Raw genomic sequence first — 12881 nt, forward strand, 5'->3', positions numbered from 1 at the left:
CGGACCTGGGCCGGTGTCCTTTAGCACAGGATCCGGTTTTCACATCTGGGCCGGCACTGGCCCAGCTCCAGAACGGATGAGAATTATTTTATAGTCATTTGGCCCAAAGGTGGGCCAGATACTGGATCCGAATCTCCAAGATACTCTGGGCCACATATGGACTGGCACTGGGCCAGCTCCATTTATTAGTTCTTGCCCGGATTCACACCACCTCTGGCCTCATAATACCACAAAACAAACCATATACAAAAATACGGATTTCTTTTCAGTTAAAGGGATAGTTAAATTTTTTTTAGATGTTGTGCATGATTCAGCTTGTGCTATGGGTCCTAGAAATAGATATCAGTGAAGGTATACCATTTCTGTCTGAGAAGCCAAAGGGTTACTGGGATAGTTTCAACCACAGAACTTATGGCAGGCGCTAATGTCCATGCACTGTTACAATTATAGGATGGAAGTCTGCTACTAACAGTTACAGTTACAATTAATCTGTTGATTTTTGTTTCTATTAACTGACTGGTCTATATAATGTATAACAAATATTATGACTTGTATTTACCAAGGTACACTAAAGCTGATGATACACGGAGCAACTTTTAGAGCAATCGTACTGGGCAACTTTGCCGTCAATGGTAATGAGTAAATATTACTACCGTAATCCCCTTCCCCCACCATCTTAAGACTTCTTGTTTTGATAGAACAGATGAGTGACACATTTTACATTTTATTTAAAATACACATTTTAAATTTTATTTAAAATGTCTGAGATAAAAAGACAGGACAGAAACACATTTTACAACTCATTTGTCTTTAACAACTGTAGGAATAAGAAACTCACATAACACCAAAAAAATCATCAGTGGTGGAAGAGTGGGGGATGGCCGATGCGTTCATTTCTGCAAAGTATAAAAGAATGTTCAGTTAAAAAAGATCAGTGATGCTGTTTTTAAATGCTACATTGCTTGTCAGCACCCAGTCACATATGTGCTCTGATTAATTTGGCATTCACTTAACAAGGGCTCGAACAATTCAATTTAGTATTGAATTGAATACTAAATTGCATCCATGCAAAGCTTCGTTTAATCCATATAACTATATAGAACACTGTTTTGCATGGACATTTATTACTGTCGCACATCGCGCTTATGCTGTGAACACAACGTAATTATGATGGCGCTGTTTGCAAAGTGGAGGAAGAGAGAGAAAATAGGGAGGGGAGAAGAAGAAAGTGTCTAAAGTATGGGATTATTTCAAGCTAAAAGAAAACAACAACTCAGTAATGTTGCAGTCCGTCCACCGTAAAACAAAATTTATGTCGCCTCGGCAACATCCCGACGGCACCTGATCAGAAAGCACCCAGTGTTCTGCCAGCGGACCACAGCCCCGCCAGCAAGCAAGTCTCTTACCACGGTTAATGAATGGCCTCTCTGGCCATGGCACGTTCTTTGCGGCCACCTCCACGGTCAGAGGCCAGGTTGAACCAGCGGATGGCGTGCTGGTTAATCTTGTTGTCCGATGCACTGCTAGCAGCTTGGTTCTTCCGTACAGCCTCTGTTAAGAGAGAAAGTCAATTGGTTGATGAGCCGTCATTAACAGAAATTCTGAAAATTACCTCTAAGTCAAGCCAATAACCCACTGTTTTGAGAAATGCTTTAGATGTTGCCCATGATTACTATTGTTGGTGTGGCAGTAGACCTAATTTTCTGTAGCCTTTCATTTAGTAACTCAAAACAAATGAATAACTAATCACATCTAGATTGTATTGGATCATCCTTAAATCTCAGTGCATCTTATCATTCTAAATTTATCTGTGTGGATTCTGTATCAGGTCATGGATAGGCATTGGCGGGTACCGGTTTCAAGGTTTCCCACGGTATGAAAAAGTAAAGGTTACAAAACCACAATTTTTACTGTTGCTATGTTATTAATCTGCCAAAGATGTAAAGTACAGGAATCCCGCAGCGTAGAGAGTAACACGGCCCTCCCCCTCTGTTTGGTGCAGTAGTCAGTGGCCTGTGTAGGATGGCCGAAGGAGAGGAACCCCTCAACATTTCCCCAGTATCTCCAGGCAGAGGACATTTAGGGGAATCACGTTTTCTGACAGCTCTTTCAGAGGTGTGTCAAGCAGGCTTTTTTAATGTCGTTCAGAAATTTTCAAACTAAAAGCTCTCAATTCAACTCCAAGTAAAGCATTACGTGATTATGTGAGTAACCGGTGCTGTCATGACTGCAATCTATTAAAGCTTTAAAGTTGCATCCCTTATATCTAAAAATCCATCCATCCATCGTCAACCACTTATCTTGCGTACAGGGTCGCAGGGGGCTGGAGCCAATCCCAGTTTACGTTGGGTGAAAGGCGGGGTACACCCTGGACAGGTTGCCAGTCCATCGCAGGGCCACACATAGACGAACAACCACACACACTCACATCTAAGGACAATTTAGGGACACCAATTAACCTAGCCTGCATGCCTTTGCGTTTACTCCTTTCCAATTAATCTGTTTGGCCACTGTGTTTGAGAAAATCCTTGAAAGTATATTCCAAGTTACTCTTTTGGAGTTCTGTCCTCCTACAGCACCTAGAGCCGAAATCTGACAATACAGAAAAGCATTTCAGATCAACAGAGACAATTGTGCAAATTGTATGTCGGTTCACTAAATCATGAAACAAACTGTACAGTAAACAACAGTTTAGCTTTGAAAAAATGGGTTACAACATTAAACTCTATCAATACAAACAAAATGTTCTCTTTTTTCTTGTTTTAAAATAAAGTCGATATACTACATTGTTACCATACCATGTTTTGCTTAGCATGCGAGTTTCTTGCATCTTTAAGCCACTCCTCAAACTCCTCCACTTCAGACATGGTGGCCAGCGGAACACTGACATTTTGAGGCATCTCAGCCATAGGAGTTTCCGTCCCCATTCTTGCAGCAATGTTATTTACAGCAGCAGCCAGCTGCATTTGCTGCTCCTTGATATGTTCCAGCAAAGTAAGAATGTGCAGCTCAGCCGCTACAAAAGGAGTTAAGAAACAATTATATTAAAAGTGCTGTTACATGAAAAATATGTTTTTTCATGTAACAGCACTTACAGCCGGTACGGCTCTGACTACAGCGTTTCACATCTAACAACGTCACACAAAGAGGAGCTACAGGAAGCCGTGTTAGAGTCTTGTTCAGCTCACGTTTATTTACATGTCCGCTCTGGTTTAATCATTTCAGACACGCAGACTATAACTGCAGACAGGCGGCTGGCAGAAATATTTGGAATACATCTGAAACAATCAGTTTAATGGCTCACTACTGTTAGCACTCCTCCACTGATAAACACGGCATTAGCTTTGTGGCTCATTTAGCAACGGGCAGCTAACTGCTGTAACGTTACCTGATTGTAGAGAATATTTAGAAGTGATAGGGACAACTAGGGACAAATGGGGACCATTCACTAGAACTAACACACGGTTTCAGATTAAATCTACAGTTAATTTACGTCTGTCAGCAGCTAGCTTTAAACACCCAGCTAACGTAACATTAAACTGCTGTTTGCCTATGGTGGGCAAACTATGCAACACCCATGACATGAGTGAATGATCTGAGTCTGTTTCTCTTTTAATAGTCATATATCTGCCGTTATAAACGGCCGATGCCAATGAAATTAGCTCAAATCGGTCGGCTCTAATACACACACACACACACAGTATATATCGTATCCTTCTATAAGTATTTTTTTTAAATAGCTCTTATTTAAACCATGTATACGGTCACAGAGTTAAAAAAATATATATATTTTACCAGAGCAAGGAACAGGTCCAGTGCCAGTCCTCCCCAGTCTAAAAGTGGGGACAAAACAATGGCCTTGATAGTCATTTGTGAGAGTGGCAGTGATCCGGCGCCTAGGACTTGAGGGCATGCGAGACGTAGGGGTAGGAACAAGTGCCACTGGAGCTGAGGAGAGGTAGATTGAACATATTATTTTTTCTAACAGGTGAGTACTTTGATAAGAAAAGCTTAACAAAAATACTCTATTGTGGTACCTGTGTAACTACCACGATCACATTGCCTCAGATCAGGCAGAGGTCCAGCAGAAATCTGGCATGGAGGACTTGAAGGCATGCAAGGTGGAGGGACGGGAACAAGTGGTGCAGCCGCTGAGGAGAAGGCATTTGACAATTTCATTATTAGGGTCCAAGCACTGACAACATATTTTAAAACAGCCCTTGTTATCTTATAGAAGAAAATTTGCAGCATACGTATATTTGAAGAAAAAAAGAGACATTCAGAGGCAGATCAATGAACGTAGTAGAAGAAAGTAGAACGTAGGTGTAAGAAAAGGTGTTACTCAGGATTTCTGCAGGGTTTAGTCAGTCAAATTTAAGACCTTTTAAGACCTTTTTATGACCATTATGATTTAAATTTATGAACTACACGAATAACGAAAAATAATTTCCTTTCAAAAGATTTTTTTATTGACTTTCATTAAAAGTAATAAGTTTCATTATTTAAAGATTCCATTTTCTTAAGGAGTAACAAATTGAAGGCTTCCTTTTCCTAAGTATCAATAACACAGGAACAACACTTAATTATCACGATAATATATCAGTCAATATCCATAATTATCACGATAAATGTCAAATCTTTATTTCTTTCAAGTTCCTAACTGAAAGTTGTAGAAAACAGAGCGTTAATTGTGGTTTTAAACTACTCTATACTGTCAGAACATATCATGACAAACACTTGCCAAACAGGAGAACATTTACCAAATCTGAGGTAGAAAATTCAAACATTTGTCATTTTTCCTTAACAAAATTAATTTCTGTGACGTCGCCCGGCATGGCGCAGCCGGGGCCCCAACCTGGAGCCAGGCCCGGGGTTGGGGCTCGTTCGCGAGCGCCTGGTGGCCGGGCCTTTCCCCATGGGGCCCGGCCGGGCCCAGCCCGAACGAGCGACATGGGGCCGCCCTCCCGTGGGCTCACCACCCACAGGAGGGACCATAAGGGGCCGGTGCAGAGAGGATCGGGCGACAGTCGAAGGCGGGGGCCTAGACAACCCGAACCCCGGACACGGAAACTAGCTCTAGGGACGTGGAATGTCACCTCGCTGGCGGGGAAGGAGCCTGAGATGGTGCGTGAGGTTGAGAGGTTCCGACTAGAGGTAGTCGGGATCACCTCTACGCACGGCTTGGGCTCTGGAACCACACTCCTTGAGAGAGGATGGACTCTTCACCACTCTGGAGTTGCCCATGGTGAGAGGCGGCGGGCTGGTGTGGGTTTGCTTATAGCTCCCCAGCTCTGCCGCCATGTGTTGGAGTTTACCCCGGTGAACGAGAGGGTCGTTTCCCTGCGCCTACGGGTCGGGGATAGGTCTCTCACTGTTGTTTGTGCCTACGGGCGGAACGGCAGTGCAGAGTACCCGACCTTCTTGGAGTCTCTGGGAGGGGTGCTGGAAAGTGCTCCGACTGGGGACTCTATTGTTCTACTGGGGGACTTCAACGCCCACGTGGGCAACGACAGTGACACCTGGAGGGGCGTGATTGGGAGGAACGGCCCCCCTGATCTGAACCCGAGCGGTGTTCAGTTATTGGACTTCTGTGCTAGTCACAGTTTGTCCATAACGAACACCATGTTCAAGCATAAGGGTGTCCATCAGTGCACGTGGCACCAGGACACCCTAGGCCGCAGGTCGATGATCGACTTTGTTGTCGTTTCATCTGACCTGCGGCCACATGTCTTGGACACTCGGGTGAAGAGAGGGGCGGAGCTGTCAACTGATCACCACCTGGTTGTGAGTTGGATCCGATGGCGGGGGAGGAAGCTGGACAGACTCGGCAGGCCCAAGCGTACTGTAAGGGTCTGCTGGGAACGTCTGGCCGAGTCTCCTGTCAGAGAGATCTTTAACTCCCACCTCCGGCAGAGCTTTGACTGGATCCCGAGGGAGGCTGGAGATATTGAGTCCGAGTGGACCATGTTCTCCACCGCCATTGTCGAAGCGGCCGCTCGGAGCTGTGGCCGTAAGGTCTCCGGTGCCTGTCGAGGCGGCAATCCCCGAACCCGGTGGTGGACACCGGAAGTAAGGGATGCTGTCAAGCTGAAGAAGGAGTCCTATCAGGCCTGGTTGGCTTGTGGGACTCCAGAGGCAGCTGACAGGTACCGACAGGCCAAGCGGACTGCAGCCCGGGTGGTTGGGGAGGCACAAACTTTGGCCTGGGAGGAGTTCGGTGAGGCCATGGAGAAGGACTATCGGCTGGCCTCGAAGAGATTCTGGCAAACCATCCGGCGCCTCAGGAGAGGGAAACAGTGCCCTACCAACGCTGTTTACAGTAGAGGTGGGCAGCTGTTGACCTCAACTGGGGATGTCGTCGGGCGGTGGAAGGAGTACTTCGAGGATCTCCTCAATCCCGCCGTCACGTCTTCCATTGAGGAAGCAGAGGATGAGGGCTCAGAGGTGGACTCGTCCATCACCCGGGCTGAAGTCACCGAGGTGGTTGAGAAACTCCTCGGTGGCAAGGCACCGGGGGTGGATGAGATCCGCCCTGAGTACCTCAAGTCTCTGGATGTTGTGGGGCTGTCTTGGCTGACACGCCTGTGCAACATCGCGTGGCAGTCGGGGACAGTGCCTCTGGGATGGCAGACCGGGGTGGTGGTCCCTCTTTTTAAGAAGGGGGACCGGAGGGTGTGTTCCAACTATAGGGGGATCACACTTCTCAGCCTCCCCGGGAAAGTCTATGCCAGGGTTCTGGAGAGGAGAATACGGCCGATAGTAGAACCTCGGATTCAGGAGGAACAGTGTGGTTTTCGTCCAGGCCGTGGAACACTGGACCAGCTCTATACCCTCTACAGGGTGATGGAGGGTTCATGGGAGTTTGCCCAACCAGTCCACATGTGTTTTGTGGATTTGGAGAAGGCATTCGACTGTGTCCCTCGCGGCATCCTGTGGAGAGTGCTTCGGGAATATGGGGTCCTGGGTCCTTTGCTAAGGGCTGTCAGGTCCCTGTACGACCGAAGCAGGAGCTTGGTCCGCATTGCCGGCAGTAAGTCAGACTTGTTCCCTGTGCATGTTGGACTCTGGCAGGGCTGCCCTTTGTCACCGGTTCTGTTCGTAATTTTTATGGACAGAATTTCTAGGCGCAGCCAGGGGCCGGAGGGTGTCAGGTTTGGGGACCACACGATTTCGTCTCTGCTCTTTGCGGATGATGTTGTCGTGTTGGCCCCTTCAAGCCAGGACCTTCAGCATGCACTTGGACGGTTTGCAGCCGAGTGTGAAGCGGTGGGGATGAAAATCAGTACCTCCAAATCCGAGGCCATGGTTCTCAGTCGGAAAAGGGTGGCTTGCCCACTTCAGGTTGGTGGAGAGTGCCTGCCTCAAGTGGAGGAGTTTAAGTATCTAGGGGTCCTGTTCACGAGTGAGGGAAGGATGGAACGGGAGATTGACAGACGGATCGGTGCAGCTTCTGCAGTAATGCGGTCGATGTATCGGTCTGTCGTGGTGAAGAAAGAGCTGAGCCGCAAGGCGAAGCTCTCGATTTACCGGTCAATCTACGTTCCTACTCTCACCTATGGTCATGAGCTTTGGGTCATGACCGAAAGGACAAGATCCCGGATACAGGCGGCCGAAATGAGCTTTCTCCGCAGGGTGGCTGGGCGATCCCTTAGAGATAGGGTGAGAAGCTCGGTCACCCGGGAGGAGCTCAGAGTAGAGCCGCTGCTCCTCCACATCGAGAGGGGTCAGCTGAGGTGGCTTGGGCATCTGTTTCGGATGCCTCCGGAACGCCTTCCTGGGAAGAGCTGGAGGAAGTGTCTGGGGAGAGGGAAGTCTGGGCATCCCTGCTTAGACTGCTGCCCCCGCGACCCGGCCCCGGATAAGCGGAAGATGATGCTATGCTAAAATTAATATCTTTATTGGAAAATGTATTTCTTTTTAAATATTATCGAACATTTATCAAACTCTTGATATCGTTTTAGTCAAAGATGCTCTTCTATCAGCTTGAATCAGTCGGCCCATTCTCCTCTGACCTCTAGCATCAACAAGGCATTTTCGCCCACAGGACTGCCGCATACTGGATGTTTTTCCCTTTTCACACCATTCTTTGTAAACCCTAGAAATGGTTGTGCGTGAAAATCCCAGTAACTGAGCAGATTGTGAAATACTCAGACCGGCCCGTCTGGCACCAACAACCATGCCACGCTCAAAATTGCTTAAATCACCTTTCTTTCCCATTCTGACATTCACTTTGGAGTTCAGGAGATTGTCTTGACCAGGACCACACCCCTAAATGCATTGAAGCAACTGCCATGTCATTGGTTGATTAGATAATTGCATTCATGAGAAATTTAACAGGTGTTCCTAATAATCCTTTAGGTGAGTGTATATCAATTGTAAGTCGCTTTGGATAAAAGCGTCAGCTAAATGAATAAATGTAAATGATACTTCATAACCAGGGGTTGAATGATACTACTGCAGTACAAGAACATACCAGTGGAATGAAGAAGTTCAGCATGATTCGGATCTGGCAGAGGTCTTGCTGAGAAGTTAGGAGTCGGTGGAGCAATAGGTGGTGCTGGAGTGAGGGAGAGATAAGTGGGTCTTGTATTGTTCCTCTCCTCTGGCTCACTTTCAGAGTCGGTATCACCAAAGATGAGCCTAACAAACAAAGCAACCCCCCCAAGGCCTAGTTAACAATGTAGCATTTGCAAAAAATACTAAAACTAGTTAAGACAATCAAAAATTGCACCTGCAACCAACTTTAAAATGTGAGAAATGTTGTGCTAAATGTCAACACTCAAAATATTTAATTAGTTGACACTATTAGGTTGCACTAGGAATCAGTTACTTCTAAAGTGCATTTAAATGCAAGATGCAATACCATTTCTACTTTTACCATTTGACATTCAGTGCATATAGCTATATCAGCAAAAGACAAAATGTTGTCTTGCAATACTTCTTTGTGAGATCTCTGAATAATTGTATCTGACTGCAGTAAATGGTCTTTTGTTTTTAAATAATGTATACGTGCAAATACCAAACCTTGGCTTAATTTTTCTTTTCCTAGCTACTACTACTTCTTGTTCGCCATCTGTATGTAACTCCGATGTATTACAGGTCAGCGAAGCCCTCAGCTTTTCTCTGGCTTTTTGATAATCACCTGATCAGAATTGAGAAAAGATTAAATATTAGTTTATCTCTGGAAACTCACACCTCAGAAATTGGTGCTGTGTCCAAAATCACTGTTAACAATAAAGTGCATTAATAAATAAATAAAACAGTGTGTGTTTGTGTTAAAAAATAAAAATATATTAAAAAATAAAATAAATATATACATTTAACCCAAGTGAGCAGTAAAGACAAAATGATACAGAGAAGAGAATGTGTGTGTGACAGTGAGTGTGAAGTGTTGGCAGTTAGCTGTGAACGTAGCAATGTATGCGTGAGTGTAACGGTGAGAGTTAAGCAGTAAAGTTATAGCTGTGTAGTGTGTGTAAAGTTTAGGCTATGTGTCAGTGAATAAATGCCCCAACTCTAGACTCAAGCCAAGCTGATTTAAGTAAATCCTGAATCCTGATGTTAGCAACAAGCTAAAGTGGCCCAGGCTCATTAACTTAAGGTGTGCTGATCTTTAAGGTCAATCAGCTATTCTCATTTTAGTGATAGGCAGCTCCCTCGAGTTATGCTCAGCTGAACTTAATGGGAGATATCCTGACAACCAGAGAGAACTATTGCTTATAGTTGTTAGACCAGATAGCTACATTTGTACATTTTAGTGCATCCTTACCAGCTCTTGAGAGGACTCGAACGTCATACATTTTCCAGTCTGATCCTGGCACCTCATGTTTTCGAACAGCTCTGTTGATGCGTTCATCGCTTTTATAGTTTGGCCACAAAGTCACACCATCTTCAAACCACGAGTCTGATATAATATTTACAGTCTTGGACTCTGTGAATTCTGCAACTATATACATCTGAAAAGGAAAATGATGCAGATTTATGTTATTATCCTTAAGTTTTTTTTGTTATTTTAACCCCCCCCCCCCCTTTTAAATACTATCTGTGATCATTATAGCAGCACGTGCACCACATGTGGAGTCTTGTTAACAACGTAGCATATCAGAACAAAACCAACTGGGTAGCTAATGAATTACATCTGTACTGGTGTGTTCACTGTCATTTTATCTCGTGCTTGTAAAACATCTTTGCGTAGCGAGTCAATGGCTGAGCGAGTGAGAGAACGGCAGAAAGTGATGCGGAAAGCGAGTAATAAGTTGTCAGTCTGGAAGTAAATGTACAGAGTAGGTCACAGTGTGTCTGTTATTAAAAGTCTGTCTGTTGTTTCCACAACTACTGCAAAGTGAAGTCGGTTAGCTAACATCTCCCTGACCTTCAGACTGAAGGCTGAGCAGGACTGGACGGGGCGGAGTCACGTCACTACACACACAGTTTTTTAAGGGGAAAGTACATAAAGACACACAATATTACCAGGGTTAAATAACCAAAATAACAGACATGCGGAAATTACGTTGGTTAGAGGCTCTGAATTTTTAGATATTCGTTAGGGATACTCACATCATTTCAATTGTGGAGTAGGTTGCTCTTCTTAATGTCTGTTTGTGTGTTAGTGTTAAGTCAGTCTTAAGTCTTTTTGTCTCCCACTACTCAGCTCCTCAAACTCACTTCTAAGCCTCCACCACACCTATGCCCTATCACTATGACTATGCAAAAAGGGCATGACAACAAACCTATCTTTATAAGGTAGGAGCACACACTTATGAGATATCTCTGATGCTTTGGCCACCTTAAATGGCCCTGTTGGTTGAGAGACAATAAATAGTTTGAGAAAATCTGAACTCAGGGGATAGCTGAAGAAATTTCCCATGTTTGTGAAAACTTTAAATACTACATGAATTTCTTCTGCTGTTTGAATTATGTTATATATACCACATATATCTTTGCCTATAGCAAAAACATTGTCACCTGTGGAAACTTTCATTTGCCATTTTTCTGTGTGTAGCTCTCTGTACTGTGCTTCTGCCTGAAGGCCATCAGGAACAGGTCCAACATAATGTTGCTTTTTTAAACCCTTACAAGGCAACTCAATGCTGCAAATATTTTGAACTTCTGATAACCTTCTTATTATCTGAGCAAGTGGAAATTCCGGCTTTCTTACAAACCTCTTCAGTTTATGGAGGTAATTCTCATACGGAAAGGCAGAGATAGAGTCCAAACAACCATGTAGTTGTACATCTGCAGATAAGTGGACCAAAGCATGCACATTATACACAAATGCATCTCTGCCGTACAGCTCCCCAAAGTGACTTACAAACATGGTTAGCAAAGTGTTTGCATAATTACTATACACCAAGCAGAGCTTTGGACTGACAAGGATGCAAATACCTGTATATAACAACATAAAGTTGTTATATACATTACTGTCTACATATGGTGCCAGAACAACAGGGCCTGTATACAAGAGAAATTGTCTTAACTCAGTTGCTTTCCAACGATCTAGCTCTCTGAGGGATCTTGGTTTCCTTGCAAACTCTGCTGGAATATACGAACGCATGTGAGTTAGACTTTCTGAAATCCTGTCAACAAGACTAGAGGACAAACAAAACTTCAAAGGGCCCCTCATCCAAATGTTTAACAATCGACGCATTACACCTAAACATGCAAGGTGCATGTAATCTAGGGGGAACTGAGTTACCATACCAACATCTAAGTCAGAAAATCCATGTGGTCCTCTATGATGATGGCCCTCATCAGCCCTCTCTGAAAATGATGAGTCAGTCCGTAACATGTAATCATTAATGGGGTATGTCATTCGCTTGTTAATGTAAACACCTGGCTGGCAACATTTATCACATCCATGGTATCCATTGTGAGCCTTTGTGTTTTTTACAAATGCCCTAGCAGGTGTATCACACACCACAGAATCCAGTTTGATGAACACCTTTTTCCCTTTGAAATCAAATCCTCTCTGCAGCTGCTGTAGCTCATGTGTGAAGTCTTGCAAAAATTCATTGGCAGCATTTGGTTTTTTTACACCACAAAAAATGCCAATAACAACAGGTTCCTTCATTGGAACGCTTAAAAGAAGTCCTAAAATAGGCCACAACTGCATATTTGTGCTTTTAAAAAGTGGTAACCCATCAATATTAACCTGCAGCCTAAATGTAAAGCCATCAGCAACACTGACAATCAGTTGAGTTAAGGTGTTATGAAGCGCTTTCAAGATACCTCTATAATGATACAACCCACCACATTTTTCTTGGATTCTATAGTCTATTTTTGTTTTGAGAATAGTCCTAGCATCTTTGGGCAGTTCTGGGTGGTACACCCTCAACAAACTAAGAAGAGCTGTGAGCGCTACTAAAGAAACACTGAACTGGATAGCCCAACTGACCAAGCTGTCCAAAAGGCTCACATGCTCATTTAATTCTTCTGCATCAGACTCTGAAACAAGTTCTCCCTCTGCCCATTCTATGTCTGTGTGGCCATCTGAATTGTCAGAGTCACTTGAGTCACAGTCGTTGTCATCAGCCTCACTGGTGGTGTGACAGTCATTGTTGCTATCGTTGTCATTGGTGTTGTGACAGATGTCTGCTTTGTTTGCTACTGTCTGCTCTGATGTTAACTGACAGTCTTCAGCAATTTCATGGAGTCGTTTTTCGAGTGAAAAACGGGCCCTCCGCCTGACTCCAGAGCTTGTTAATAGAGGTTGACTCCTTTTCATCTTGTCTCTAAAAAAGATTTTTTGTGACAAAAAAAGAACGAACCATGACAGTGTACTGGCAGGGTTCCCCAAGTAAAATGTATGACTTTGTAAGACCTTTTTAATACCACTTAGAAAATAATTTAATGCCAAATTCACAGTATGAAGGATATAATGG

The 12881-nt window shown here is 44.3% G+C and overlaps 1 protein-coding gene across 3 annotated transcripts; it reads right to left on the reverse strand.

Moving 5' to 3' along the window:
- Positions 1-768: 768 nt before the first annotated feature.
- LOC114828751 lies at positions 769-10646 on the reverse strand. Of its 3 annotated transcripts, none has more exons than XR_004575769.1 (9): positions 10558-10646; positions 9770-9956; positions 9025-9142; positions 8474-8640; positions 4038-4151; positions 3796-3948; positions 2799-3016; positions 1407-2592; positions 769-896 (listed from the first exon to the last, which is right to left on the reverse strand). XR_004575769.1 is itself a non-coding variant. In XM_029120091.2 (9 exons), the coding sequence occupies exons 2-9, from the start codon at positions 9954-9956 to the stop codon at positions 835-837; spliced, it is 1164 nt and encodes a 387-aa protein (XP_028975924.2). In that variant the 5' UTR covers positions 10558-10646; the 3' UTR covers positions 769-834. The 3 variants fall into 3 exon arrangements, 2 of the variants coding, with proteins under 2 accessions (XP_028975924.2, XP_034148307.1); XM_029120091.2 differs by having other exon boundaries at positions 1407-1551; XM_034292416.1 differs by lacking the exon at positions 769-896 and having other exon boundaries at positions 1040-1551.
- Positions 10647-12881: the final 2235 nt, after the last annotated feature.

This window comes from Esox lucius, chromosome 5 (genome assembly GCF_011004845.1).
Source record: "Esox lucius isolate fEsoLuc1 chromosome 5, fEsoLuc1.pri, whole genome shotgun sequence".
In the NCBI taxonomy this organism is placed as follows: domain Eukaryota; kingdom Metazoa; phylum Chordata; class Actinopteri; order Esociformes; family Esocidae; genus Esox; species Esox lucius.

Bases quoted from the DNA above. Each gene is read 5' to 3' on its own strand.
- LOC114828751 (XM_034292416.1), bottom strand. From the start codon at position 9,956: ATGTATATAGTTGCAGAATTCACAGAGTCCAAGACTGTAAATATTATA. The intron at 9,143-9,769 runs GTAAGGATGCAC...AATTCTGATCAG, and splicing joins TCGAGTCCTCTCAAGAGCTG to GTGATTATCAAAAAGCCAGA. The intron at 1,552-2,798 runs GTATGGTAACAA...CTCTCTTAACAG, and splicing joins CGCATGCTAAGCAAAACATG to AGGCTGTACGGAAGAACCAA.